This window comes from Ovis aries, chromosome 17 (genome assembly GCF_016772045.2).
Source record: "Ovis aries strain OAR_USU_Benz2616 breed Rambouillet chromosome 17, ARS-UI_Ramb_v3.0, whole genome shotgun sequence".
Classification (NCBI taxonomy): domain Eukaryota; kingdom Metazoa; phylum Chordata; class Mammalia; order Artiodactyla; family Bovidae; genus Ovis; species Ovis aries.
The window spans coordinates 48,562,544-48,588,793 of NC_056070.1; the positions used below are offsets into that span (position 1 = coordinate 48,562,544).

The window sequence follows — 26,250 nt, forward strand, 5'->3', positions numbered from 1 at the left end:
AGTTTAATTTGCTACTTTCTTCCAAGTAAAAATTTCTATTTCAGTTGCCTATTAATGTACTAAAGCTCATTCTAGAATAAACTTTGAAAACACAGAAAATAAGAGAATAGAAATTACTCCAAACTGATGCTTTTATACTCTACTTGCTAATTGTTCACATCTCTTTTCAGAGTTGAGGTTAAATTGTACATTCGAGGGGAAGAAAAATAATGGCATCACATGAGTTCAAATCTAGCCATCAGAACTCTGAACTCTACTCCGTTGTGTGGTCAGCCACTCTGCGGTTACTTGGATGCAAACAGTTTGAATTCTTTTACAGTTATTTGCAAACGATAGGATTCTGGTGTGTAAGTCATCATTTCATTTTACCTTAAAGGTATTACAAAATCACACAAACAACAATAATAATACCTTGCTTCAAAGAGGGGTTTCTTGTGGCCAAAATAATATCTCATATCCTAATAATGACTTTACTTTGCACAGTATCTGGATGTCTTATCTTTTTGAAATAGGGTAAAAACTAAGCACTTATAGGCTATAATTTATGTTAACATAGGGCTGCAAATCTTCTCTCTAAAGGGCTAGATAGAAAACATTTTAGGGTTTGTGAACCAAGAGGCAAAACTGAGTAGATTAACAAACTACTTATGTAACCATTTAGAATGTATCTATTTGAAAATGAAAAAGAAATTCCTAGCTTGCATGATGCACAAGAACAGGCAGAAATTGAATTTAGCCAACGGGCTATAGATTGTTGAGGCCTCTTTTCTAGGACATGAAAAGTCAAGAGAAGTCTATGGTAAAGAATACCTCCTATGGGTATGTCTGTTGCTATGTCTGACTAGCATCCATTCCTCCTTTCAGTGGAATCAGATTTTCCCATCATGCCCCATGCCTACTAGCTCTTAGTCTGATCCCAAACATGCTCCAGGGGAAGGTGTAGAGCATCACATTTTGTTTGGGTTCCATGATTGGCTTCTCAGCTTGGATACATGACCCAAGCCAGTCAATCAGTTCCAATCAGCGCAGTCCTAAGAATTTGCTTGACTGGTTGGCAATGAGTTTTCACTCTTTTCCTGATGGATATAATACTGTGAATATATCAGCCTGGCACTACCAGGGGCCACCTTAGGACAGAGTCTCTTGGACACTGATTCTAGCCAAGAAGAGCACAAAGCTTAGAGGGGACAAGGAGCCACCTTCCATGATGACATCATTTGCACACACACACACTCACACACACACTCCATACTTGATACTCAACCTGTACTCCACTGCCCAGAAGCACTGGCATAACTTAGGAACTTTAAGAAAATACCCAACCCAGACCTCCTAAACAAGAATTTACATCTGAAGAGAATTGTCAGGTGACCTATATGCACGTTAACATCTGAGAAACACTTTTCTAGACTTTTTAAGTTACCTGAGCTGGTGAACTCAACATGCTTAAGCCAATTTGAGTTGGATTTTCTGTCACATGTAACTCAAAGAATTCTAACTGATATATTCCTTAACCCGGTGTCAATAAAGCCTGTTCATTCCAATTTCTAATGCAATTATTCACTCAGTTGTGTCTGATTCTTTGAAACCACATGGACTGTAGCCTGTCAGGCTCCTCTGTCCATGGAATTCTCCAGGCAAGAATACTGGAGTGGATTGCCATTTACTTCTCCAGGGGATCTTCTCAACCCAGGGACAGGTCAAGGGTCTCACACATGGCAGGCAGATTCTTTACTGGCTGAGGCACCAAAGCTGAACAGAAATCAGTTTTTGAACATCCACACCAGACTCCATGTCCGTGAAAGTGAATTCTGGCAAAAACAGTTGGAGCTACACTTCAGAACACTTTCCCCATGCCTTTGAAATGCCATCCTCTTTACATCTCCTAGAAGGGGGTCTGAACGCTTGTGCACAAGCCTAGGAATGGCTCTTGAGAATAGTTTCAGGGCTTGGCAGATGTGGGTGAGTGATCCTTCTAGCCCCTTACCATTCTCTCTATCCCTTCCTCATTTCCAGCTGTATAGGGAAGTTGGCAACAGGGGTTTGAAAGTAATGTATTTGTGCTGTGTTCTATTTGCGTCAATTATATGTTGATTTCTTGTGCAGTGAGACAGAGACCAGGGTAGTCATCTAACTTTTCCTCTGCACCTATGTTTCCCAGCCCTCTTGAAATCTGATGGGGCCATGGGGACGCCTTCTGTCCAAGGATGCGTGTGAAAGTGTCACTTGTAATTTGTTGGCCATTGCTTAAAAGAGCTTGCATGTGACTCGGACTGTTTCTCTGTCTTTGCCTCCAAGAAGGCCGTGTTGTTTCTGCCGTTTTAGCTGCAAGATGATGACATATCCATCAGCCTAGATCCCAGAGGGACTGCCTGGAACAGAGTCCCTTATCATCTAAGCCATGTGGTATAAGCAAGGAGAGCCTAGATTGCATGAGGAACCTAAGATCGGGGGTGGTTTACAGCAGCAGCAAACCACACTCATCCTAATAAGATAGGGGCTTAAATCTTCCTTAAAAAAGGGGAACAGAAATAAAAAGAACTGGTGTAGACTTTGAGAAGAAGTAAGTAAATACTATATATCTGGCATAGGGAAATAGCAAATGTCATAAAGCCAGTATAAAATAAGCTGAAGTTGAGAAAGGCTGGATTAATGAAAAGTAGCGACTTCCAAGTAGGTTGCTGCTGCTAAGTCGCTTCAGTCGTGTCCGACTCTGTGTGACCCCACAGACGGCAGCCCACCAGGCTCCCCTGTCCCTGGGATTCTCCAGGCAAGAACACTGGAGTGGGTTGCCATTTCCTTCTCCAATGCATGAAACTGAAAAGTGAAAGTGAAGTTACTCAGTCATGTCCGACTCTTCGCGACCCCTTGTACTGCAGCCTACCAGGCTCCTCCGTCCATGGGATTTTCAAGGCAAGAGTACTGGAGTGGGGGTGCCATTGCCTTCTCTGTCCAATCAGGTAGGAAGATGGAAAACTTTGAACGCAAACATCCCATAAAACAATTGCAGCCAACAATCCAGGGGAAGCTAAGAAGGACATCAAGGTGCAATCAGATAGCTGAATGCAGGTGCATCCATGCTCACAAAAGTCTTACCATGGCCAAGGGCACGATGCCAACCAGGTCCTTCTGGCTGATGAAGATCTCCGACACTGCGATGTCCGTGGTCCCCCTCCGTGGGTATTCCACTTGCCAGGTGATGGGCTGGCTCCCCGAGAGGCTGCTGAAGCTGGCGATTTCAAAGTTCATCTGCACAACCTCACTGAATAAACTGCTGCTTCTGGAAGAGAGCAAAGGAAAAGAGCTTTAAGTTGATTTTGTTCGGTGGCAAAACCTTTCAATCCCTTGGCTCACTCCCTCACAATTATAACTAGAATATAAGGACAAAGAAAATGCTTTCCAGGCATAGCACCGGGGACTTGACACGGCTTCCCTGGTGGTTCAGAATCTACCTGCAGTGCAGGAGACCAGAGTTCAAGCCCTGAGTCAGGAAGATCTCCTGGAGAAGGGAATGGCTACTCACTCCAGTATTCTTGCCTGGGAATTTCCATGGACAGAGGAACCTGGCAGGCTACAGTCCGTGGGGTTGCAAAGAGTTGGACACGACTGAGGGACTAACACTTTCACTTTTTTCTTTCATATGTATTTTTAGCAAGCTTGTCCCAGCAATTCTGATGCTTTGGAAATGGCTGACAGTACAAAGATTTTATTTTTCACATGACAAAATGAAGGCCCAAGTAGCATAAATCACTCATGCATAACTACACAGCTAGTTAGAGGCAGAAAAAGCTGAATGTAGAATCTCCCATAGATTTAATTATTTTAGATCCATTACCTGGCTTCCATTGCTGTTGTTTTTGTTTTAGTCGCTGTGTCTGACCCTTTTGTGACCCCATGGCTTATAGCCCACCAGGCTAAAGCCTAAAACATTCATTATCTGGCCATTTAGTCAAAAAGTTTACTCTGTCCATGGGATTTCCCAGGCAACAGTATTGGAATGGGTTGCCATTTCCTTCTCCAGGAGTTCTTCCTGATCCAGAGATCAAACCCATGTTTCCTGCATTTGCAGGAGGATTCTTTACCACTGAGCCACCTGCATGAATCTGAGCAAACTCTGGGAGATAGTGGAAGATAGAGGAGCCTGGCATGCTACAGTCCACGAGGTTGCAGAGAGTCGCACCCGAGTTAGAGCAAGGCTGAGCAAGAATCACGTCTTCCAATTCCCAGCTCTGTGCTCTCAACAACATTTTCCTCTAATTCAGCTGGGGAGTTGAGTATGGAATTACAAGACACCAGGAGATTTCTCCTGGGCAGAGATGGGCAAACTGTGGTCTGTCGGCCAAATCCAGCCTGCTGCCTGTTTTTTCGTAAATGGTTTCTTTGGAATTACAGCCCTGCCTACTTGTTTGTGTTTTGTTTCTGGCTGATTTTGTGTTATGAGCACACAATTGAGTAATTATGTCGGTAGTATATATCCTTAGGAGCCTAAAGTATTCATTATCTGGACCTTTACTGGAAAAGTTTGCCAGCCCTTGTTTTAGGAGGTTAGAGATGGGAAAATGGGAGAGGTTTTCTGGAGCTACTGAATCAAAAGAATCAATATCGGTGGAAACAAGAAAGAAGGGTATACCAGGCATATAGCTGGGTTTGTAGGGCGGGCCAGGGAGATTTTTCTGACTTTTTTGTGACTCCATGGACTATAGCCCACCAGGCTCCTCTGTCCATGAGATTTCCCAGGCAAGAGTACTGAAGTGGGAAGCCACTTCTTTCTCCAGGGGATCTTCCTGACCCTGGGATGGAACCTGGGTTTCCTACACTGGCAGGTGGATTCTTTACCACTGAGTTACCTGGGAAGCCCTGAAGCCAGGCAGAAGGACCCCCAGTGCTCTTTGCCTCTGGGCTGAATATTGTTGTAAGTGGTGGGTCAACAGCATTTTTCTCAGCTGGCAGCTACTGGGCATGCCTTGTGCTTTCGGGTGAATTGAGGGGGATTTTCCATGGCACATCAAGAAAGAAACACCAAAGATGGTAACACTGTATCTCAAGCATGTGCCGGTACCACTGTCTAGAGTGGTGGAGAACCCTCCCCTTTTCTGGGGATGATCATCAGTTAAGGATGCACGTACTCAATCTTCACAGCTTGCCCAACAGCCAGAAAGTTTGTTCCTCACTCTGTTACCCTTAGCCCTGCTCAGTGGCTGGGATAAGAGGTTAACAGCAAGGTTGTTGGGCCAACCAAAGCACCTGGCAGGACTCCTGAATCTCCCTTCCAGTACTCTGGGCTGGAAGAGGGGACCAGAAGATAGCAATTTCTGAGATGCTGGCTATCCCTTTGGGAGGGCAAACAAACCCAGTGTCTGGAACCTCAAGTCATGGTCTGTACAACATCAAGAGTGATTACTGGGACTTCCCTGGTGGTCCAGTGGCTAAGACTCTGAGCTCCCAGTGCAGGAGGCCCAGCTTAGATTCTTAGTCAGAAAACTAGATCCTGCATGCTGCAGCTAAGAGTTTGCATGCCACAACTGGAGATCCCACATGCCAAAAGGAAGACTGAAGATCTTGAGTGCCACAGCTAAGACTTTGCGCAGACAAATAAACTTTTTTTTTTTTTTTTAAAGGGTGAATTATTTGCCTTGGAAAATGAGCGAGATGTGTCTGGAACCTGGAGTGTTTCCAAGCTTGGAGACCTCTTGGTGTTCTTAGTTCAGCAGGTAAGGCCTGCAAGAATCTGGGTCTGCTTAACTTCTAGACATCATTCCCACACACTCTGGCCAGCCACTCCTTTCACTGGGCTAAAGACATCTCTCATTTCAGGGGTTTTCACCTTGCCTTCTTAGCAAGAACACTCATCCTTGGTATCTCCTTATCTGCAGAAGAGCTGGCCACTGGCTGTGCTTGCTGGGGGACACAGCTGTTGGTTATCTGACAGACTATTCAATAAAATTCACTTTTTGAGTACTGCATGTGGCCAAAATCCAGCTGTCCAAAGATTCTATTTGTGGCCCCGAAGGAACGCTTACACTGAGAATAATGCTGCAGAGTTGACTATGTCCCTTTAACTCATCTCTCTCTTTGAGGTGGAAGACCCCTGACCTAAGTATGATGCAGTGTGGTGATTTCCAAACTGTGGTCCATGGGACCCTTAGTGTATACCCAGGGGATGTGATGATGCTGGCTATGGGGGTGAAATTGGTCCTTAAGACACTCCTCTCCTCCATATCGCAACCACTATGGCTAAAGCAGATTCACTGATACATGTAAATATTGGGCATCCAAGGAGTAGTTTATTTTAAAAAATATTTATTAATTTTAATTTTAATTTTTGACAGCATTGGGTCTCAGTTTCAGCACATAGGCTCTTTCATAGCGGCTTATAGCTGTCTCTCTAACTGTGGCCCATAGGCTCAGTGGTTGCAGCAAGAGAGCTGAGCTGCCTCATGGCATGTGGGATCTTAATTCCCTAACCAAGGATGGAACCCACGTCCCCTGCACTAGAAGGTGTACTGTTAACCACTGGACCACCAGGGAAGTACCAAGAACTATTTTATTGAAGAATGAAAACAGGAAGGAAGTGGGAAAGGGAAGGAGAGAATGGAATCTGTGACTCTATGCGTTCTACTCTCATAGAGATGTAGAGAGCAGAACCCATAGAAGATGACCCATGACTCATTCAGGGGAACATAGCCAGTGTCACGACCCATATGCTGTCACCTGCCAAACAGACTTTTTGAGCTTAAGGTCAAAAGGTCACCTGTTACTGGCATCACCTATTACTGTCTGGGTTACTTTGGGCAACTCTACCCTCTTTCCCCTACTTGGCAAGTGGGGACTCAAATCCTTTCCCTTTCATGCAGTTGATATGAGGATTAAACAAATGAGCAAATATGTCTCAGGCACTTAGAACAGAACTTAACACTACGAAACATCAGTAAATGTGAGTTCTTCCGGTTTTTAGCAGGATTTGACAGTATGTTCCTTCTCTATGACTTTAGATTTGGTCTAAAGCCACCTTTAAAACTTACCTCTTTAAGAACTTCCCTGGTGGTCCAGGGGTTAAGAATCTGCCTTCCAGTGAAGAGGACACAGGTTCAATCGCTGCTCCAGGAATTAAGACCCCACAGGCTGTGGGGGTAACTCAGCCCAGGCGCCACAACCAGAGCGGCCTACATACCACAATCACTGAGTCCAAGAACTCTAGAGCCCTTGTGCTGCAGAAAAGACCCAGCACAGCCGAAAAACGAAACAAAGAAACATGCCCTTATAGGGCTGGTCTAGGAGTTCCCTGAGAACAAGTCAGACTACAGATGCTGACTCTCTGCCATTCATCATGAACTGGAACCTCTTCAGATTTGGATACAGTGCATTTACTCAGTAGCTATTCCTGTCAGACCTGATGCCATGGTGCGATCCACTTTGCTCCCAGATGGGGCCAAGAAAAGAAATCTGCCTGCAGTTCTGTCTGTGGCTGTGCTCTCCTCCTCTTTCTGAGCCAACCAAAATCTTTGTTAAGCTTTTTGCCTTGGAGGAACCAAGAACCCTTCTTGCCAGCCTATATGGGGCTTATGATATCGTTGGAGTAATAAAGAGAGAAATTTAAACATTTAACTGACTCCAGAGAGCGACCAAGAACGACCACTTGCAAAATCAATAGTGTAGATTTACAATAGTAACTCTCGAAAGAAATTTTCAAAATTGGCTTAAAAAAAGCTCTTACTAAAAAACAAATAAATTCCCCCAACAGTCACAATAAAGTTTGGACTACTGGAAACCCAATTTACCAAACCTCTTAGTTATTGAACTCTGTCTTGTAAGAAAATGAAGTCTTGGTGTATCTTAAGAAGCCAAAAGGACTTTACTTCCCCACTATAGGGTGTAAGGAATTTCAGCTTCAGAGCCATCAGCCAATCTTGACAGCTTAATGACTGCAGAAAGAAATGAGACTAACAAAATGAAGAAATCAACCTTACTATAGGGAAGCAGCTCCTAGAGAACAGAATAATTTGGCTCAGGCTTTGTTTTATTCATTTTACTTCATGTGTATTTCATGAAGGCAAAGGACACATACATCCGCTCTGGGAAAGGCTTTATTAGATAGTTCCATTGACCCCACCATCCACATGAATGCCCTGATAATCTCTGGGAGCTCTCCACAGTGCTGAAGTATATTAGTTTGGCTGCAAGTTGCAAGTAACAGAAAACACCTTGGGCTGACTGACAAAGAAAAGGGAACTTAACACATGTCTCAAAATTACTAGGAAGTGTGGAGAAAAACACATGGAGAATAGGTGGGAGAAAAGGAAAGTTACAAGATAATGAGAAACTTGGACAAAACCATCTCTATCTAGATGGGACACCACTGCTGACGCCAAAATGGATTTTCTACTGTCCTTGGTGCTTTGCATCACTAATCCCACATTCAAAGTGCTGAGTGGAGATATCTGATTGGCTGAGCTGAGATAACATAGCCTAATCCAATATGTCAGGACAGCGAGAAAGGATTTGATCTGTTATTGAGAGAGTCAACTCTTCCATTCCTGTTCCCTGCAATTAGCATACAAGGCAGAAATCAGAATGCAGGATAATGATGAAAGGCAGAGACAGGGGAAAAGCTGTTGAAAGTTGTCCTGTTTCCAGACACCCTTGGATTAGACTGAGCTCAGACTTAAATTCTTTTCCCTTCTCTCTATCCCAGTCCCCACAGCTTAAAAATTTATAGGCGCAGGTAAATGTGGAAGGATGAGGGAAGAGAATACTTTACTACAAATCATACTGATGCAATGACATTGCTTCAAAGGAAAATTGCAACCCTTAAGGAAGTAATCCGAGCCTTCCCTTTCTATAAAACGAGGGCTCTCAACCTTTGCTGAATGTTATGATCATCTGGGGAGATTAAAAAATAATAACGATACCCAGGTCTACCCTGGACCAGTGGAATCAGAATTTCAAGAGATGTCATTCAGATGGTAGTATTTTTAGAGCTCAGGTGATTTTAATGTGTGGTCAAGGTTGAACATTACTGCTCCACCAAAAACGGCTCTCTCCCTCTGTGATCACCAAGCATTTTGCTCCTAAATGGTTATAATTAATATTATTTTTTTTGCTTCCTAGGGTCTACACAGCAATTGTATTGGACAGGTGTTCCAGCAATGGACTCTGAAATAAGACACCCTTGGGTGTGAATTCTGACTCTGCTCTTTAGTATGGGTGTGACATGAAGCATTAATGAACCCATATGGGAACTAACAAACCCACTAGTTCTCAACTTTGATGACAATCTATTATTATTTGGCAAAGGGGCTTTAACAAATTCTAAGGTCTGGGTCCCACACCAAGGATCTTCTTTCACTGGCCTGCAGTGGAACCTGGGAACTGGGATTCTTAAGGACTTCCCAGGTGGTTCTCAGTCAGTGCATGCATGCTCAGTCATGTCCAACTCTTTGTGACCCTGTGGACTACACAGTCTGCCAGGTTCCTCTGTCCATGGGATTTTGCGGCAAGAATACTGGAGTGGGTTTCCATTTCCTCCTTCAGGGTATCTTCCAAATCCAGGGATTGAACCCGTGTCTCCCCAGCCTCCTGCACTGCAGGTGGATTCTTTACTGCTGAGCCACCAGGGAAGCCCCCAGGTGATTCTAATATGCAGCAAATTTGAAGAATCCCTAACTTTACCGGTAGGAAAATTGGTTTCTTGATCTGTCTTAAGCCACCCTTATGAGGCTGTTGCAAGTATAAAATGTAGAACATGTGTAGAGCTGAATACATACAATAGCAACTATCCATCAAATGGTAGCTCTTGTTACAGCAACAGTATTTCTCCTGTTCAATAACCTCACTGCACTTGTGTATCTTTGTCCTCCTAAGGCCATGTGTCCTGGGATTTGCTGAACACAGCAGATGGGCAAAGATAAGACTTTCTCTGAGGTCCCTGGGTCCTGGTCTAAGCATCTTTTCCAGGCAGCCAGTATGGATCCTGCTGTGCCCTTGAATCTGACTAGACTAGATCCTGTCACTTGTTTTTCTTTCTTCAGTATGGTGGGTGAGCATGAATACATGGTTTTTGGAATCAAAGTTTTGGATATGAGCCTCACACTGACCCTCGAGACATGAGTAATGTCTCTAACATGATTACTAAGAGAAATGAGGCCTTCCCTAGCAGTCCAGTGGTTAAGATTTCACCTTCCAATGCAAGGGGTGTGCATTCAATCCCTGGTCTGAGAGCTAAGATCCTATAAGTTTCTTGGCCCAAAATCTCAAACATAGAACGAACAAATTCAACAAATTTGCAACAAATTCAATAAAGACATCAAAAACGATCTACATAAAAAAAATCTTTAAAAAATTAAAGGAAAGAAATGAGTTGGTGAGATGGATCATAGGTAAGCCAAACAAAAGGGGACCAAGTGGTGCCCTTGCTAGGTGGAGAGAAAGAGCATGGAAGGTTCTAGTTCTTCTAGACACCAACTGTGTGGAAGTCTCCCACAAGGGCTTCAGGGAGCCCTTGGCCACAGAGTTGAAGGTTCAGTTGTGGTCACACACTCCTGCTGGCTGCTAATTTCCTTGCTGTGGAACCTGAGGCTTATATGGACCCAAGATATGAGGAATGTGTAAAATATTATTTCTCAAGCTGCTGAAATTTTAGCTAAATTTAGGTTACACTTTTGGAAGTGCAGCTGCTAAGAGAGCCTCAGAAATGCAGGTAAAAGAACCCTGGACTTACACACTGTGCAGCAGGCTCTTAAGTTGTTTCCGAGTCTTTGCAACCTCGTGGACTGTAGCCCGCCCAGCTCCTCTGTCCATGGGATTCTCCAGGAAAGAATACTGGAGTGGGCCGCCATGCCCTCCTCCTGGGGATATTCTTGACCCAGGGATCGAACTCGCGTCTCTTGAGTCTCTTGCTTTGGCAGGTGGGCTCTTTACTACTAGCACCACCTGGGAGGCCCTTAGGAAGTAAAGGTGCTAAGAGGGCCTCAGAGATGCAGGTGGACCTACACACTGCCCAGCAGACTCTTAGGGCTCTTTAGCACCTGGCTGGCTTACTGGTGCTGCCATGGTGGTCTTTACTCTACAGGGAACACACTGAATCCATCTCTTGTGTCCAATCAGGCCATGAAGATGCCCAGATGCAAGATCATGTGGAGAGACAAATGTCCAGTTATCCCACCCCCAAACTATTGTATCAGATAAATATAGCTCCATAAAAGTGCCTAAGAAAAGCCAACAGAGGAATTGCCCAGAAAATCCCATTTACTGAGAAATAATAGATGATTCAAGATGGTAAATTTGGGACTGTTTGTTACACAGCAATGGATAACACATGATGGTGCTGACTGATACAAGTCTTTCCCTTGATTCCCAAGGGACCCTAGCATCTCCAGCGTATGTTTCCAGCAGGGTACAGTAGAAGTCAGATAGGATTATTTCAAGATGCCAGGGGCAGGGAGGGCCTGAGAAGGAGCCTACCCCACTTCCCAGCCTCCTAAGGTCTGAGAAGTACAGGAAAGCAATGGAATTTTCACCTGGTTCCAGGCAAGGTTACTGAAGTTAGCATCTTGCAGGAAAACATGTCATGGAAAACACCCTCAGAGACTAGGCAGAAACATGGAAACCTCATGAACATCAGCACTGAACCATGATCACATCCCATCACCAGACAGCATTACTGTAGATGAAACGTATCAGCCAGACCTGAAGGTTGAAGGATGTGCCCTCCACCTAGCAAGGGCACCGTATCTGAAGACCTAAGGTTCCCTCACAGTTCAAAGCCATCATCCTTCCCACTTGGGTCAATTTTGAAGAAAGTAGGGCAGAGTTTGAAAGACTATCATTTGAGTTTAAACCTGAAATGCCTTAGTAGACTTGAAATGAACCAGATTAAGTTTTCTGCCTCCAGGCAGAATGGGGGCTTAAGGCAGACATTGGATGCACTGACAGAGAAATAGAGTTGTATATATATGCACACATACATATACACAGTTTGCACAATGGATTTGTAGGTTGGAAACACACCTACTACATTTGTTGGTGGGAGTTAAATATTGCAGAGCAAGTGCTTTTTCAATTTATGTTGGCTCTGCTGGGTCTTTGTTGCTGCATGCAATCTTTCTCTAGTTTGGCAAGTGGGAGCTACTCTTCACTTCCTTGTGGAGCACAGACTGTAAAGTGATGGCTCAGTAATTGTGGCATGTGGACTCAGATGCCCTGTAGCATGTCGGAGCTGCCCAGACCAGAGATTCAAACCTATGTCCCCTCTGTTGGCAGGTGGATTCCTAACCACTGGACCACCAGGGAAGTCCCAGAGTTTAAGTGTTTTTTGAGGGACCATTCTAGCCTGGCCCTAGGATCAGCAATGCTTTTGTCTCCCAGATCCTGATAATACAATGCCTCTCTCTCTTCATTATTGCACCAATTTCTTTCTCTACCATTTTTCTCTCTAGTCTATTCCACTCAAAGCCACCAAGCTCCCCTCTACTTCAGTGCCTTTGCACCTGCTTCTCCCTGGACATCACTGGGGTTCACTCATCACTATCTTCACCCTGTTATCCATGGCTCAGCCAGCCACTTTATCTACATCATCACACAATGCTTTCTACATTTGCATGCATTGGGTCCCTCACCATCTGCCCGTCTACCCTTTCTCCACTGCGAACTCCACGAGAGCAAGGACACTGTCTTGTTTGTTGTGATATCCTTGTGATACATCATGGTGCTGACCCTCAGGAGAAGCTCAATAAATATTTGTTGAATGAATAATGAATGAGAGTGATGCTCCCCAAGCCAGGTTCCCTGATATTCACACTCTTCTTTCCTTCCACTAGTCAGGTTAAAATTCATTTCGATGCAAGAAGGGAGAAGGAGTCCCCACTTAGTTGAAGAGGAGGGGAGATGCAGCCTTTGAAGCTATCAGCCTTCCCAGAAGGGTTGAACTCCTTCCAAGAGAGAAGCAAAAAGCAGAGTCCATTGGAGCCCTTCCAGGAAAGACACGCTCCAAGGTCCACTACTAAAACTTCGCCTTTTCCAAATACCATAGAAGACAGAAGTTGGATCTGCTCCAAAGCTTGCTATTGAATTTTATGCCTGCTGAGCCCCACTAAATACATAATGAAGAGGCTGAATTAACTATGCAAAAGTATAATTTACAGTTAATGTCTGTAATTGATGAGCTGAGGGTCTCTGTGGCAGCATGAACAGCCAAGACTAAAAGGACTAGAGGGGATAAAGGAAAGTTTTATTTTCCAAATAGAAAATAGGAGTGTGCTCCACTCACCACCCAACCTGTCTGTCCATTCATCCATCCATCAAGCACTTAGCAAGCTCCCCTCTTGTGCCACGCATGTACTTTGGTGCTTGAGATACACAAGTGAATGTGATATGGTCCACAGTGGCTCAGAGACCTCCGCAAGTGTTCCTATAACCTCTGATCAATTCCTCATACAGGGAGAAGACTAGCCAGATGTGACACGTCTTGGAGTGGCTTTGTTCTGGTCCCTGTTCCCCTCTGTAGCATCCCACTGCCCTGGTGTCTTCTAAGCAGGTGGGGTTCCAGCTGAGGTGAGAAGGTAGTCTGATTCTCACTCTACCATTTCCTTCTGGTTTTGGGGTCCATATCATCCTCATTCTGAAAGAATTTATACTCATGATCTCTGCTCTTCTATATAATGTCCTCAACCCCAGCTGCATGTCAGAATAACTTGGTGGGCTTTTCCAAAACACCAGTGCTTTTCAAAAACATCTTTCTCACTTCTCTTCAGGTGGTCTGTGGTGTGCCTTGATATCATATTTTTTTCCCCTAATAAAGCTTCCAAGGTTATCCCCATGTGAGGCCAGAGGTAAGTAGAATTATTCTGCCAGGGATTGAGGGAGGAGAATTGAATAAATATAGTCAAAAACCTTCCAGTTATAAGATAATGAAACACTAGAATGTAAGGTATAGCATGATAAATATAATTAACACTACTGAATGTTATAAATGAAAGTTAAGAGAGTAAATACTAAGAGTTCTCATCAAAAAGAAATATATATATATATATATATATATATATATATATATTCTGTTTCTTTAATATTGTATCTATATGAGATGACGGATGTTCAGTAAAACTATTGTGGGCATTGTTTCATGATGTATGCAAGTCAATTTATCATGTTGTATATCCTGAACTTCTACACTGCTGTGGAGAAGGGCATGGCAACCCACTCTAGTATTCTTGCCTGGAGAATCCCATGCACAGAGGAAGTTGGCAGGCTACAGTCCACAGGGTCGCACAGAGTTGGACTGAAGCCACTTAGCATGCACATGTCAGTTATATCCTAATAAAATTGGTAAAAAAAAAAAGAGAGAGAAATTCTTCTTATATTTTGTTTACAGGAACAGTTTCAAATACAGAGACCTTACTCTTGTGCCAAACTCAGAAGCACCAAGACCACAATCCCATCCAAAACACACATGCAGAGCCAGGTTCTAGCACCCTGGTCCCTCGTCTCTGCCCTGGGTTCCCCAGGGCTGCAGGAAGCTCCACCCACTAGACTCTCCTCTGGATGCTTTCTGCACTGGGGCCAGCAGTCAGAAAATCGGGCCTGTGACAGGAGTTCTGTAAAGAGGATTTAATTCTAGTTATCAAGGTTTTGGAGGGTCAGAGAGGTCAAATGGAAGATGGCAAGGCAGTCAGAGACTACCAATGGGAAAACATGCTCCTCTTTCCAGGGTTAATGGCCAGAGGGAGAAACTGGTGACCCCAGGAGCTAGGTCACCGGGGGAGAGCAGCAGGAGAAGAGCCAAGGAGACAAAGAACCCACTCCCTGAGACACCAAAGGAAGCAGAGAGGGCAGCAAAATATCCTGACTTCTTTCTTCTATCCTATTTTGACCTCTCACTGGTGCCTCCCACTGGCTAAACATCACCATAATTCAGTTGGTAAAGGATCCTGGCAAATAGTTTGGAGGATCACAGAGCAAGGGAAGGGCAGGGAAGGGATCTGAGACCAAACAGGCAGACAGCCAGCACACACTCCTAGCACGGCTCCCACACAAGCAACAGCAGCTCAGCAGAAGGTACCCTCACATCCACTGTAGAATCTGCTGATTGTTTGGCTGGACTGATAACACATCTGTCCAACAGATGTTTAACGAGCACCTATTATAAGACCCGGCACTGCCCCTGTGTGGTGATGCTGAGTGAGAAGCCCAAGGTTCTTCTCTTGAGACTGGCTTTACTGTAGGAGCAGAGATGGGCGATGACCGCAAGATGTGGTGAGGACTAGGCTACAAGGACAATCAAGTGCAATTCCCGACCCTGGCATAACTCAGCCAAGAGGATCAGAGAGGGCTTCCCTAAAACGGGGACATTTGAGCTCAGACCTGAACTCTGAGTGGGCGTTAAGTCAGAGGAAATGAGGCAAGGGAATTTAGGAAGAGGGGACACTGTGGGTGGAGCTCTTTTCAGGATCAAAAGAAGCCTGGTTGGAGTGCAATGAAGCTGGTTATAGACATATCCTAACATCTGGGCAGCAAGCCATAATTCAGTTGGTGAGGGATCCTGACACATACTTTGGAGGATGGGCAGGGAAGAGATCAAACAGGCAAAAAGCTGACATACACTCCCAACATGTGCATGAATGCTAAGTTGCTTCAGTCATGTCTGACTCTGTGCGACCCTATGGACTGTAGCCCACCAGCTTCCTCTGTCCATGGGATTCTCCAGGCAAGAATACAGAAGTGGGTTGCCATTCCCTCCTCTAGGGGATCTTCTTGACCAAGGGATTGAACCCACATCTCCTGCAGCTCTTGCATTACCTCTGAGCCACAGGGGAAGCCCACTTCCAACACGACTCCCACACAAACAGTAGCAGTTCAGCAGAATGTAGTGGCTCGGGAAGGGCAAGGAGAAGGAGAAGAGATAACCTAAGGGAAGAGTCATGGTGGCTTGCATTGGGAGGCGCCATGGAAGGGGGAGATGGAAGTTAGCGAGAGAAGAAATCAGTACTTTCGATGGAGTGGATGGGGGAGATTAGAGAAGGGGTAACGCGACTCAGCATAAGTAGCTTCTCTTTGCCATCTTCTTCAGCCACTTAGAACATAGATTAAAAGGAGGAAGGTGCTGGTTGATACTGAGAGTTCTAGTTCTTTAAACAGGTTTTATTATCCATTTACTACACTGTCATCCTTGGATCATTGATCTTCTCCACTGTGGTAAACGGGACCATAACCCTTCGAACCTTTAATCCACCAAACAAAACAATGATTGATTTCTCTCTTTCCCACATTCCCTCCCCCTACTCACTCCTTCAACCAAACCTGTTGACTCTGCCTTCAAATCCCTCTCTCCTTTTTTTTGCCATTTTATTCATTTCACCAAATCAGTTTTTAAATTTTATATTGGAGTATAGCTGATTTACAATGCCGTGTTAGTTTCAGGAGTATAGCAAAGTCATTAGTTATACACACATATATGTGCTGTGCTGTGCTTAGTCTCTCAGTCACGTCCGGCTCTTTGTGACCCCATGGACTGTAGCCCACCAGGATCCTCTGTCCATGAGTATTCTCCAGGCAAGAATACTGGTGTGGGTTGCCATGCCCTCCTCCAAGGGATCTTCTCCACCCAGGGAGCAAATCCAGGTCTCCTGCATTGCAGGCGGATTCTTTACCGTCTGAGCTACCAGCAAAGCCCAGTGCCTTTTCAGATTCTTTCCCATAGAGGTTATTACAAAGTATCAAATAGAGTTTCCTGTGCTATACAGAAGGTTCTTGATTATCTATTTCATATACAGTAGTGTATATGGTAATCCCAGCTTCCTAACTTCTCTCTCCCTTCACCCTTTTCCCTTTGGTAACTGTAAGTTTGTTTTCTATGTCTGTGAGTCTGTTTCTGTTTTGTAAAACTTGGATGGACCTAGAGATGATCATACTAAGTGAAGTCAGACAGACAGAGACAAATATCATATGATATCACTCATATGTGCAGCCTAAAAAATGATGCAAATTACAAATGAATTTATTTATGAATACATCTTGAGTCAATTCACTTCTGTCTGTTCACTGTGACCTCCTGAATCCAAGCCCTTTTCATCTTCCTCCTGGACCATTGTGGCTGCCTGTGTGACTAGATTCTACTCTCTTGTTTTTCCACCACCGGTTCTCTTCCCAGGAGTCAGAGGGGGGAGTCTTTCTATAATACACACCTCCTAAGGCCATATGTGTCCTTAAAAGCCTGCCTGGCTTCCTGTTGCAGGTGGAACAGAACCTGAAGTCCATTCCTTGGACCCATCCTCTCCCTCTGAGCTCATCTTTTGCCTCCTCTCCCTGGATCACGATGCTTCGGCTACACTGAGACTCTTGTCTGCTCCACGAATATGCCAAGCTCATTCCCACTTCATCTCTGTTGTTCTCCCTGGCTGCTCTTTGCACGGATGCCTCCCTCTTGGCACTTAACCAACACCTTCAAACACTTGGACGAGTAACTGAAGCAGACATTTTCCAAAACCCATCCTCTGGAAATAGTCACATGACTAGAGAGTCATCATTTTTTTTTTAAATTTGGAGGATAATTACTTTACAGTATTGTGTTGGTCATGCCATACAACAATGCCAAAAAAGTATACGTATGTCCCCTCCCTCTTGAACCTCTCTCCAGCTCCCATCCCATCCCACTCCTCTAGATTACCACGGAGCACCAGGCTGGGCTCCCTGTGTTATACAGCAACTTCCCTCTGGCTATCTATTTCATACATGGAGGTGTGGGCTTCCCAGCTGGAGCCCGTGGTAAAGAACCTGCCTGCCAATGCAGGAGATGTAAGAGATGTGGGTTCAATCCCTGGGTCAGGAAGATGGCCTGGAGAAGGGCATGGCAACCCACTCTAGTATTCTTGTCTGGAGAATCCCATGTATGGAGCCTGGCGGGCTAGAGTCCATAGGGTCATGGCGCATCTAAAGAGTCAGACACAACAGAAAGGACTTAGCAGGCACGCACAGCGTAGGTATGTCCATGCTACTTCTCAGCTCATTCCACCCTCTCCTTCCCCTGCTGTGTCCATAAGTCTGCATCTCTATTTCTGCCCTGCACATAGGTTCATCACCGCCATTTTTCTAGATCTACATGCAGCTATATATATATATGTTATTATATATATTAATACATGATACGTGTTTTTCTCTTTCTGACTTACTTCACTCTGTCATTATTGCATTTATCAAGATTGAAGGTATTATTTGGTTTTCCTTTGCTCAATTTCTATCTTCCCTATTGAGATGCACGTTTCTTAAGATGAAACCCTTTCTCCATCTTGTTATCTGTTGTCCCCTCTCCCACAATGCCAAAAAGAGTGTCTGGCAACACGGGAGGAGATGAATAAATCTTTATTAGTCTAATGAATACAGGTTCCTTTGTCGTAGCCTTCCAGCATCAAGATCCATGGAGACCATTGCTGTTTGCATCAGCTGGCCATACTGCAAACGAACTTCTGTTCTTCTTAGCTCCTCTTATTGGTAACATCCCCCAAAGGCACATCCAACTGGTTAAACTGATTTGGGAAAGGCAAAGTCACCTGAAGAAAAGGTGACAAGAAGGAAACTCACTTCTGGAGGTGGACTGTTAAAATGCAGAGCTTTGATAATTCATTCCGAATTTGCAGTTTGTCATTGCTCAACGGGGAAGTCAAAGGGGTAGCCCAGCTTGCCCTTACAAACCTTCCTTTTAGTTTCCAGAGGCCCTTCAGTGTCCTAAAGACAGGCATGGGGCCAAGCCTCCTCACCAAACCATCCCCTCTCAACTCAACTAAGTGTCTTTGCACCACTTGGCATTTCCAATTTCGGAAAAGCCTTTATTAAGTGCCCTGAAAGCACCCTTAATAGAAAACAGATGAGCCAAAAAGAACCACCTGCATCTGAGAGTCAAGTCCTCAGATATATGAGTGCCTTGCACTGTGGGGATGACAAAGCACTTGACCAAATCAATGTTAACAGAGGGCTTTTAGTCAGAACAGCCTGTGAGTGGTGACTTTAAGTCTGAGGGGGTTATTATGCTACGTGTACAGGGAAGGCGGATCCTTCAAGCCATGCTTCCCATCGTCTTGGGACCCACAAAGAGGACAGCCCAGTGTGATGGAACACTGGATTGGGAATCAAGAGATGGTCATAACCCTGATGGAGTGGCTGCTTCTCCTTTCAGAGAGCAGCCACTTCATTTAATATGATTAAATAGCATGTCAGTTTCCTCTTGGAGAATTAACCTCCCATTACACCTGTGATGGGAGGGTACACCTGAGCTGTGATGGGAGGGTAATTTCTGGTCATTACCCTTGCCTCCTGGCCCCTACTCTAAAGATGAAGTGACTGAGTCTTTTGTTTTTCCAGCGCTGTATGGCCGACACGGTTTCTTAACCAGCCAGATGCGCTCGTCTGGGACCTTGACCACAAGTATTGCAAAGAAGAGAAAAAGGAAGGAGAGGCTGAATGGCTGACTCCGGCTGACCTCGCTGCCTCAAAGCCCCTGCTCTGGTTACTACTGCCATTTTCTCTGTGTTTCACTGGCTCTAGCTGGTTCCTAAGTCCATCCTTCTGCTTTCTCTTGCTCTGCAATCAACAACTCTGACTGAGACATCTGGTTGACCCTGGCCCCTCCTTGGGCCTCAGTTTCCCTGTCTGTTAAAGGAAGTAAGATGACCAAATAATCTCCGAGCTATGTTTTCACACTCTGGACACAGTGGTGTTTATCCCACATCAGACAGACGTCAGTACTTTGGGAAGCCAGTGCCTAGAGAATCAGCTTCAGGAGACATCTCCACCTTCCTCAAGTTACCTGGAAGCATCATCAAACCTTTTCATCTCTAAACGGTTCTTTGTGTTCTAACACCAAGGCGTTCTGGCTTGAAAGGTAGGCAGATGCCGTGAACAAACATCTCCCCTGGGAGCCATCACCAGACACAGCCAGAGAATCAGATATCAGGAAAAAATGTAGAGGATGAAAAAGTCAACGGAGGATCAAAACAATATTTCCCCACTCCGTTCTCTGGGGAGCAGTATTTTTCCTCCAGCTTTGCTGACCATTTTGACCCATCGTAAGAAAGGAATGCTTGCTGGCAAGCAGCTCTCCCTCTCTCATCAGACGTGAAGGATGCAGCCACCAAACCATCAAATCTGGTTTCCCTCCAGCAGCCACGATGAAGAATAAGGGGTGGGGGGTGATTTTTCACATCAAAGTCACCGGAGTCAAACTATTTAGCTGAGGCACCCCAAGGGGACCTCCAATTTAGAAAAAATAAGAGTCATTCTTAGGTGTCTTGGAAACTGCCCAAAAAGAGAGCAAAGATGCTGAAATGAACCTCATCCTTTGAGAAATCAGTTTAAAGACTGCAATTTCATCTTAGAGTAAACTCCGTTTAGGTGGACTCCCCCGATGGAGGGCTGTGGGGAATTGAATAATACTGTGTTCACACTGGAAATGGAAACATCATCCTTGCTGAAAAATCATTTCAATCCCAGAGCCTTCGTCGCTGAAGTATGTTACAAAGCAGCCGCAACAGCTGTTCTTTTACTTTCCCCAATTCCCAGCCTTGCTGGCCAGGGACTGCAGTTCTGAGTCCTCCAGCTGCAGGATGGGGAGGGCTTTGGCCACCTCCTCTTGCTCTGAGCAATGTGCATTCTTTCAAGAAAATCGCTACTGAGTGCCTCCAAGATGTGAGGGGATTTCTGAGGAACTGGGGACACAGTAGTGACAAAACAGATCCTGCTTCTCCTGGAGGTTTCATTCTACTGTATGTAAGTTGGAGGGCTGCAGGGGCGATGGGGAAATTGACAAGAAACAGACCAGCACGGGAGTCTAAGCGCCTGCTCACTGTAGATGGGAAGCATGTGACCTAGCACTGAATAAATGCTCAAAGACAGTAGCTGAAGCATCGTCTCACACCTCCCCCTCCTTGCCCTCGGCCTCCCAAGTTGTAGGCACCTGGCTGGGAGTTCTGGGCAGGTGACTCAGTGTAACCTGGTGACTGGTGATGTTCTGATCCCAGAGGGCTGCCAAAGCTGTTAGTGAGTGAAGAGTCCTCACTTGGCTGGATTTCTTTGTCCTTTCTTGTTTCCTCAACTGAGGGCTCAGGGCAAGCCTCCTACTGGTGGTACAGACAGGAGCCCCATGTCCTTCCCTGGACCTCAGGAGAGCCAGAGTTTGGAAGTTAGGTTCCTCACACACCAGCCAGCACTCTTTCTATGATTCTGTAGACAAGCATGAAACACTCCATCAGAGGCAGAGGAAAAAAATGCACAGGGAGGAACTTCCCTGGTGGTTCAGTGGGTGAGTCTACCTGCCAATGCAGGGACATGGGTTCGATTCCTGGTCTGGGAAGATTGCACACGTGGTGGAGAAACTAAGCCCGTGTGCCTCAACTGCTGAGCCCAGTGGCCAAGAGAAGCCACTGCAATGAGAAGCCCATGCACCACAACTAGGGAGTAAGCCCTGCGCACCACAACCAGAGAAACCCCACGTGCGGCAACAGAGACTCAGTGCAGCCAAGAATAAAAGAGATAAAGTTTTAAAAACTTATAAAAAATGCATGGAAAGGAGTACAGGAGAGTGGAAGCTGGTTGACAGGAAACACACTGATAGGTCTCCTCTCTTCAAAACTTTCCATTGAATTGGAAATGGGTGGATAAGGCGGGGAAAGAGATGTGAGCCAGTAAAGCACCACGCTGGGTGTTTACTGTCCATCAGCTCCCCCTGTCTCAAGACAGTCCTATAATGTGATCCTATTCAGCTCACACAGAACAAGTAAGGACACTTGTAAGAACAAGTAAAAGCTTTCAAACTGGGATTTGAACCCAGATCTGCTGGACTCCAATTCCCACACGGACGTCTGACACATCCAGGTGAGATCCACATTCTATTTCCTAAATGGTGTTATGCTGGGAAAGTGTCTCTCCACGCTGAGATCTGCAGAATGGGAGTGACATCACATCATAGAGTTGGCCTGAATATTTAAAGCACCAGTCTTCTGAGATATGGAAGCAACCTAAGTGTCCTTCAAGCGGATGATTGGGTAAATAAGATGCGGTGCTCGTACACAATTTTGCCATTTGCAGTAATGTTGATGGACTTGGAGGGCCTTATGCTAAGGCAAGTCAGGCAGAGAAAGAAAAACACTGTATGATATCACTTACGTGTAGAATTTTTAAAAATACAACAAACTAGTGAATATTGCAAAGAAGAAGCAGACTCACAGATCTAGGGAACAAACTAGTGGTTACCAGTGGAGAGAAGGAAGGTGGGAGGGGCAAGCAGGGCTAGGGAATTCAGAGGCACAAACTATTTTATATATATATATATATATATATATATATATATAATAAGCTGCAAGAATATATTGTACAACATGGGGAATATAGCCAATATTTTGTAATATATATAAATGGAGTATAACCTTTAAAAACTATGAGTCCCTGTATCACACACTTGGAACTTATACAGTCTTATACACCAACAATACTTCAACAAAAATGTTTAAGAAGATTACTGAAAAAGCACCAGGCCGCCAGTTTAGTTGAGAGAAGAGATCTTTCCCTTACTTTAATGAAAGAGAACAGAAAAGAGAGAAGGGGAAGGCAAGGAGGAGTGGAGGGAGAAGGACAGAAAGAAGGAACGGGAGGGAGAGGAAGCAGAGGCGGAGGATAAGAAAGGGGAGCGGGGGGAGGATGGAAGGGAAAGGAGTGGTGGAGAGGAGGGAAGAGGGGAGAAACCTGAGGACGCAGGAGCTGCTGTGGCTGCTATCAGTGTCCCCATAGCGGAGCCAGGCTTCCTACAAAAGGGAACCTGGTGCTCAGAGACCAGTGCCCTCACCCCGCCCCCGCAACAAAGGGCTCAAGTCTCTCAGTCCTTGACAATGATTAACAGCAAGGCTGGGACCCTGATGTTAAATGATCCACCAGGAAAGGGACTCAGTGGATCTCAGAACCCTCACCATGGGGAGCCCTGGGGGTCATTCCTCTGCTCCTATCCCTTCAGTCTGTGTTCTCTCTGTGCCTGTCCTGACAGGTGACTCCTCAGCCTCGGCTCCCTGCTTCCAGCCAGAACAGAACTTGGCATTTCCTGAGGCAGCCAATTTCCCCTGTCGGCAGCCTGATGGTTTGAGAGCTCTTCTTTATATTAAGTGGAAGGATGCTGGGTTATGTCTAGTTGTAGCCCTGGTTCAGCTTTGGGAACTGGAGACACGCATTCATTCATTTGTCCATTCATTCAATCAACTGTTCATTCACTGAACACCTATTCAGAGCACTTGCCACAGATTAGGAAGGGTGCTAGAGATTTGTGCTGAATGAGAAGGCTAAAAATGGTATAGCTTCCATTCATACTGGTAGGGTGGGCTGGGGGTAAGTCCTAGAACTGAATGCCTGAAGGAGGGTGAACAGGAAATAAAAATGAATGAATTGGCCCAGGTATGCAAGAGCTAAAAAGAAGCACCACGTGTAACAGCATCTTCTGCTCAGCCTGGTACTGGGAGACAGTCAACAAAGAGCAGTGGAGACAAGAGTAACTTGGAACTTGCAGCTCCATGCTGCTTTGATCATCATCATCCATCACCACCATCTTCACCATCATCCTCACCATCACCCATGACCATCAAACAATAACAGTAATATTTAGCACTTATCACTTACATAGGGCTTATTGTGTATCAGACACCCTTCTAAGCATTTTATGTGTACTGCGTCTTTAATACTTGTGAAACTTCTTTGGGATAAGCATCCTTGTTATCCCCACTTTACAGATGAGGAAACTGAGGCCTAGAAAGTTTAAGTGCATTGCCCAAGGCTAACTGGGTGAGAAGAGGAGGAAATGGAACTTGGATCCAGGTTGTCATTTGTTTGGGCATCAAATAGCCACTACGATTTGTGGAGAACCCATGCCGAGCAAAACAGCTGCCACCTCTGGGCTGGGAACAAATTCTGGCCTTTCTGCATGTCTGACACCAGCCTCTCATGCTCTGCAAACAACCTTGGAAGCTAGAGATAATGTCTCCCTCCAGCAGCATAGGGCAGATTTGTTTCCAGACCAGGAGAAATCCCCTGGAGAAGGGAATGGCTACCCACTCCAGTATTCTTGCCTGGAGAATCCCATGGACAGAGGAGCCTGGCGGGCTACAGTCCATGGGGGTTGCAAAGAGTCATACATGACTGAACGACTACACTTTCACTTTCTGGTTGGGCAGGGCAAGTGTTGGGCAGGTGTGCCAACAGCCCTTGTGAGTTTGAGGGTGTCCTCATAAGCTTTGTGTCTTTCAGAGTGTGTACCCTATTCCACCGGGACTGCTCTGTATCACCCCCAGTGTTTGGACTGCTCTGACAAACACCATATACTGGAGGCTTATTAACATAGAGATTTATTTCTCCAGTTCTGGAGCCTGGGAAGTTCAAAATCAAAGCACTTTCAGATTCAGTGGTGAGAACCTGCTTTCTGGTTCACTGATGGCCATCTTCCTGCTGTGTTTGCACCTGGCAGAAGGGGCAGGGGAGCTCTCTGGGGTCTCTTTATAAGGGAACTAATCTCATTCATGCGAGTTCCACTCTCATGACCTAATCACCCCAAAGGTCCCATCTCTGTATATCCTGCCACTGGGGGGTAGGCTTCAACACGTGAATTTGGGGGGAACACATTCAGCCTCTAGGGCCCACCCATCCTGCCCAGGCTTCGGGGCACTGTTGCTGTCATGGAGTTCATGCTGCTGACTGTGTTCTGAGTAATTAACTGTCTAAATATTTTGGGTTTTGTTGTTTATGTACTAGTTGAATTTATGGAAGTGTGACAAGCAAACCTTAGGAAATGCTTGCCTATTTCACTTCTGTCTCCCAAAGTAATGCTACAGATAGGCAATACATCGCTATGTAAATCTGTGATTATAAACTAAGATCATGGCATCCAGTCCCATTGCTTCATGGCAAACAGATGGGGAAAACACGGGAACAGTGACAGATTTTATTTTCTTGGGCTCCAAAGTTACTGGGGGTGACTGCAGTCATAAAATTAAAAGATGCTTTCTCCTCGGAAGAAAAGCTATGACAAGCTTAGACAGTGTAGTAAAAAGCAGAGACATCACTTTGCCAACAAAGGTCTGTATAGTCAAAGCTATGATTTTTCCAGTAGTCATGTATAGATGTGAGAGTTGGACCATAAGTAAGGCTCAGTGCTGAAGAATTGATGCTTTTGAACTGTGGTGTTGGAGAAGATTCTTGAGAGTGCCTTGGGCTGCAAGGAGATCAAATCAGTCAATGCTAAAGGAAATCAACCCTGAATATTCATTGGAAGGACTGAAGCTGAAACTCCAATACTTTGGCCACCTGATGTGAAGAGCCAAGTCACTGGAAAAGACCCTGATTCTGGGAAAGATTGAGGGAAGGAGAAGGGGACAAGAGAGGATGAGATGGTTGGATGGCATCACTGACTCGATGGACATGAGTTTGAGCAAACTCTGGGGGATACTGAAGGACAGGGGAGCCTGGCTTGCTGCAGTGCATAGGGTGGCAGAGTCAGACACAGCTTAGTGAATCAACAAATGATTATAAACAGTGACAAAATGCTCTAAGAAAAGGTATTTAGGGAGCTTGTACGGGGACGGGAGATGAGAAGGCAGGCAGAGAAGGTCAAGGACATTTAAACTGAAATCTGAGAGGTCAAGGAAACCTTGCTAACGCTCTTCTGGCAGAAGGGCAGCATGTGCAAAGACCCTGAGGTGAGTGGGGACAGGTGGGAGGGGGCAGAACAGAAGAGTAAGGGTGAGTGTGGGTGAAGGTCTAGGCAGAGAGTGCAGGATGTACAAAGGACTGAACTTGACCCACTGTGGGGTAAGCAGCAGCAGGACAGCTTGTCAGGAGATGGTTGATGGGCGAGGCTCTCTTTCTGTTCTAACTCCTGCTTGTTCCTTGTGTATTTGCCTTTGTGTCTCATATCGAGAGAGCTGCCCCTGGCTTCTGTCCAGCTGAGGAGTCTGTTGATGCCTCTCAACATGGGCAACAGGCATGAAAATCTGGTACCTATCACCAAGTGTGACACATGCTGGCAACCCTCTTTATTATCCAATCCCAAGAGCTGAGCTAGGCAGCTCCAGCCTGGAGCCCTTCAATAAATATCCCCATCAAATCAGTGGAAACTTTGCAAGAAATGGTCTCGTAAGCTTGCAAACACAATCCCTGACTTTCTCTCTGCTGTCCTTCACGTACCAGGTCAAAGCTTTGTTCTTTCAACACAAGGTGATTTACAACTTACAGGCTCCAATT

The 26,250-nt window shown here is 45.3% G+C and overlaps 1 protein-coding gene across 1 annotated transcript in view; it reads right to left on the reverse strand.

The window, feature by feature from the left end:
* Positions 1-26,250, reverse strand: part of TMEM132C (transmembrane protein 132C) — a 447,599-nt gene that overhangs the window by 91,172 nt on the left and 330,177 nt on the right. The window contains exon 4 of the mRNA XM_042234506.2: positions 3,097-3,280. Coding sequence (XP_042090440.1) covers positions 3,097-3,280 — 184 coding nt within the window. The remainder of the gene's footprint in view (positions 1-3,096; positions 3,281-26,250) is intronic.